Source organism: Raphanus sativus, chromosome 2 (genome assembly GCF_000801105.2).
Source record: "Raphanus sativus cultivar WK10039 chromosome 2, ASM80110v3, whole genome shotgun sequence".
Classification (NCBI taxonomy): domain Eukaryota; kingdom Viridiplantae; phylum Streptophyta; class Magnoliopsida; order Brassicales; family Brassicaceae; genus Raphanus; species Raphanus sativus.
In genome coordinates, this window is record NC_079512.1 from 3,810,931 (window position 1) to 3,814,854 (window position 3,924).

Below are 3,924 nucleotides of genomic sequence, written 5' to 3' on the forward strand. Positions count from 1 at the left end.
TACGTGTTGGAGGAAAGTGGTGATTTTGATACTTTTTGGAGTCTTTCTAAGTGTAGAACTGCACATACGTGTCAGACGTTTAGCTATAGATGGAGATCTTCTCACCGTTAGAGTTAGCTCATCTTTTGACACAAGATAAAGATTTGAGTTAACTTTTTAATGCCACTAGTTTGAGGTCAATCAGCATTCTATAACTTTGGTTTGAAGTCAATCAGCATTCTATAACAGAAGTTATGTCTGTTTTAGCGAAGAGTTAGATAAAATTAGTAATTTAGAAAGAAAATTAGTAATTTTTACGTGGAGCAGCCACCTTGTTAGAAGAAACAAACGAATGTAATGTTTCACGTGGAATTATCTGGTCTTTTTGACTCTTTTTCTTTCTTTCCACCGTCAAAAAGATGAAAGGTATTAGTCAATGTCATTGGATTCCTTCCAGTTTCTAGATTACACACCAACGTTCAGATCTGTAATCTGAAATTTGAAACTGGTGAGAAGTTGATAACTTTTTTTTTTTTAGTTAATAAACCTACAACCACCGTTTTTTTGAAGTCTTCGGACACAACAAAAAAACCAGTTCGATAGGCGTGACCAATATACTTTTTCGTACTTCAACACTTCAAACTCACTTTTTGTCTCTCCCCTTTGTAATAATAAACCCAAAATCACAGAGCAAGACAGCAAAAGTTACAAAAAAAAATGGCAGAAGAATCTATCTCCACCACTCTCGCTATGCCTTCATCGGGACTCTCACCTCAAGAAGACTGAAACAACAGAGAAAGCTACTGAGACTATTCCACCGGAAACTGCAGTAACCGAGCACCATCCACCAAAAGTGACTGAAACAGAAACGGCATCGTCGACGGATAAGAAAGAGCTAGGAGACGTAACGTTGCAGGAGGAAGAAGAAGCTGGTCAAATTTTCAGGCCTTCATCAATGTTCCCTGGTGGTACCTTTTGTTTTACACAGTGATTGGTCCGTTCATGACACCAAGATCAAAGAGCAAGTTGGTGTTTGCTGGTCCGTCAAGATCAGCAGAAACTCTTTTCAAGTAAACATTCGAAAGATTTGTTCTTTTCTGTGGTTTCGTTTGTTTTTGTTTGTTTAGTCTCTCTACGACCATCCAGACTCATATGTTGAAAAATTGTGTACTATATAGATACATATCACCCGAACAAGTCCCGGTACAGTACGGAGGATTGAGTGTAGATCCTTGTGACTTATCTTTGGAAGATCCAGCCTCAGAGATCATTGTTAAGCCCGGAACAAAGCGAACTGTCGAGATCATAATCTATGAGGTTTGTTCATTTACACCTTCTCAGAGCATTAAATAGTTGTAAGATATCACTAAGGTCTTTTGAGTCATAATGATATTCATATTATCTGTAGAAATGTGAGATTGTGTGGGAGATAAGGGTAATTGGATGGGAAGTGAGCTACAAGGCAGAGTTTGTGCCTGAAGAGAAAGATGCTTATACGGTGGTTGTACAAAAACCAAGGAAGATGAAACCATCTGATGAACCGGTGCTAACCCAGAGCTTCAAAGTGAATGAGCTTGGCAAGGTTTTACTCACCGTAGACAACCCAACCTCTAAGAAGAAGAAGCTTGTTTACAGGTTCAATGTCAAACCTCTCTAAATTGAGATGTCTTTTGTGTGTTTTGTATATGTGAGTGTTTGGTTTACTTTTTTTTTAATCATATCATTTTGTATATGTGGTTTACACGATGGAGGTTCTGCATCTTTTGCTCATGTAATCATTTGAGAATAATATATTTTACATGACCTTCTATGATAAAGATCTTGAATATCTTTAAATCTCAATCGTTTCTTGATTGTGTATGTTTATGAAATCAACTCTATATGGCTCATTATGTGTCAGTGCAATATCAACGATAAAATACAAGTTTTGTTGTATTCAAATTTTTTTTGTTTGAGCAATGAGAAATTCTTCATATACATATGATTTATATGTGGGAACCCCAACAATGGTAACTTATAACTTCTCATTTCTCAAAAAAAACTTGTAATTGCTTCAATATCAACGGTAACTTATAATTTCTAATTTTTAAATAAATGAAAGAGATTCGTAATAAAGCTGTTGATTTACACGTTGTAACAACTTCTCGACACTGACATATGTAGTTGTCTGGAGATTGGAGTGGGTCGAAGAAGTTGCAATGGTCCTGCCTATCCAAGCTGTTGCGTCATTCAAATGCCAATTATGAATTTGTTAATTATTTTCAAAATAAATGCTAATTTCAACAGTAAACAGGTGTTTTTATTCATTAAAAAAACATCCACCTACTAATTTTATCATTTATATATTGACAGAAATATCTAATCTATGAGTAGTACTGGTGGATGGATTGATGGATCAACAACCACATCTATTTTGATGTAAATCTTAGCTTTTTGTTCAAAAAAAATCTTAGCTTAAAATTATTCTATTTTCTTTTCTATAAATTTATCATTTTTCTTGAGATATGCCACCTCTACTTAGATGATTTATACACCATTATATGTCTAGGGCCGTCTCTGCGGATGAATGAAGACGAATACCCAAGCCTATACTGCCTCGTGACTAGTTGAACCGATTGATATACCATACCAAAAAGATGTAGTAGTTATTTCCGACCTCAACAATTGTAACTGAAGTTGCCAATCCTCTATATTTTTGTAACTTTTTTCACATCCCTGAGTCAACTCTATATTTTTAACAGCCCAAAACAAATATTTTCGAATTAGATATCTACTGGTCTAAGTCTAACGTCCAACTTAGCCATAGAAAAGTCTGAGGAGATAATATGCACCATATGAGTTTCAAACATCTCTTCTTATTTGCTTTTGTTGCTGACCTCAGTTTAAGTCCTCTTTCCTAGTTTGGTTTACAGACACACATCCTTCTAAACAATTTTGGTTTGCCGTTGGATTACATCATGTCGAGATATAGTCTATCATACATGCTTTTGGAACATGAAAACGGAAATCCAAAAAAGAATGATGAAGCTATAAATTACTGAACCATGTATATATTTATTGAAGTGTTCCAGCAAATGAGCGATGTTTAGCCGTGGATGTGTGAGATCAGAGTTTTTTTCATAGAAGCGTGTATTCATAAATTCTTGCACAAATATTATTTTTCAACATATTGCATTATGTATATAGTATATACATATATATATATATACACATATATATTATTTTTACCTTTAACTGATATATAATATATTCAAGCAGAAAGCAGTAACTTAAATTGTATATCGTATGAAATAAAATTTTAAGTGGAATATCTATTATGTTTTTAGTTAGCTCAAAATTTACTATTAATAAACTTAAGTATAAACTGATTAAATTTTTCTTAAAAAATAATACTTAAGATTAGTGATAAAGTTTTCTCAGCTAGTTTACATTTACGTATCCATGTTAGGTTTAGCCTAAATAAATATATTATTGACAAATATGTAAACTAAATATAAGAAATTATAAGTTTTCTCTCTTGAGAAATGAAAAATTATAAGTTACCGTTGTTGTGTTAGCACCTTACCATTTATCGCGCTTGTGCCTAATACTAAAACGATAGAACGAACAAACCTGTAACGTATGTCTATCTACAAACACCACACCACACACACATATGACGTACCTCTCCATTTATGGAAGTGTGATTAACCAACCACAATTGTTGTATATTTCAATTATGTGAAAGTGAGACTCTTATTGTTTCCTTTGTGGATTAAATAAGGAAAAGCAAAAAAGAATCGATGAAGAAGCACATGCGACAACTATGGCTAGTAGTGAATGTATTCAAATTTCATTCATGGCTGTTTGTGCTGTGTCTGTCCACGCAGGGCCCTTTCTTTTCTATTGTTTGTTATCAATATGCATTTTCCTTACAAACTCCTAACTGTCTTCGGACCCGACATT

General features: G+C 33.9%; 1 protein-coding gene across 1 annotated transcript; it reads left to right on the forward strand.

The window, feature by feature from the left end:
- Positions 1–470: 470 nt before the first annotated feature.
- Positions 471–1,807, forward strand: LOC108839940 (patellin-3). The gene is made up of 3 exons (XM_018612727.2): positions 471–1,049; positions 1,158–1,296; positions 1,388–1,807. Exons 1-3 carry the CDS (start codon positions 982–984, stop codon positions 1,634–1,636), a joined length of 456 nt encoding a protein of 151 aa, XP_018468229.1. The 5' UTR covers positions 471–981; the 3' UTR covers positions 1,637–1,807.
- The last annotated feature ends 2,117 nt before the right edge of the window (positions 1,808–3,924 follow it).

Coding starts and splice junctions, on each gene's coding strand:
- LOC108839940 (XM_018612727.2), top strand. CDS start 982: ATGACACCAAGATCAAAGAGCAAGTTGGTGTTTGCTGGTCCGTCAAGA. Junction 1,050..1,157: donor TCAGCAGAAACTCTTTTCAA/GTAAACATTCGA, acceptor TGTACTATATAG/ATACATATCACCCGAACAAG. Junction 1,297..1,387: donor TCGAGATCATAATCTATGAG/GTTTGTTCATTT, acceptor TATTATCTGTAG/AAATGTGAGATTGTGTGGGA.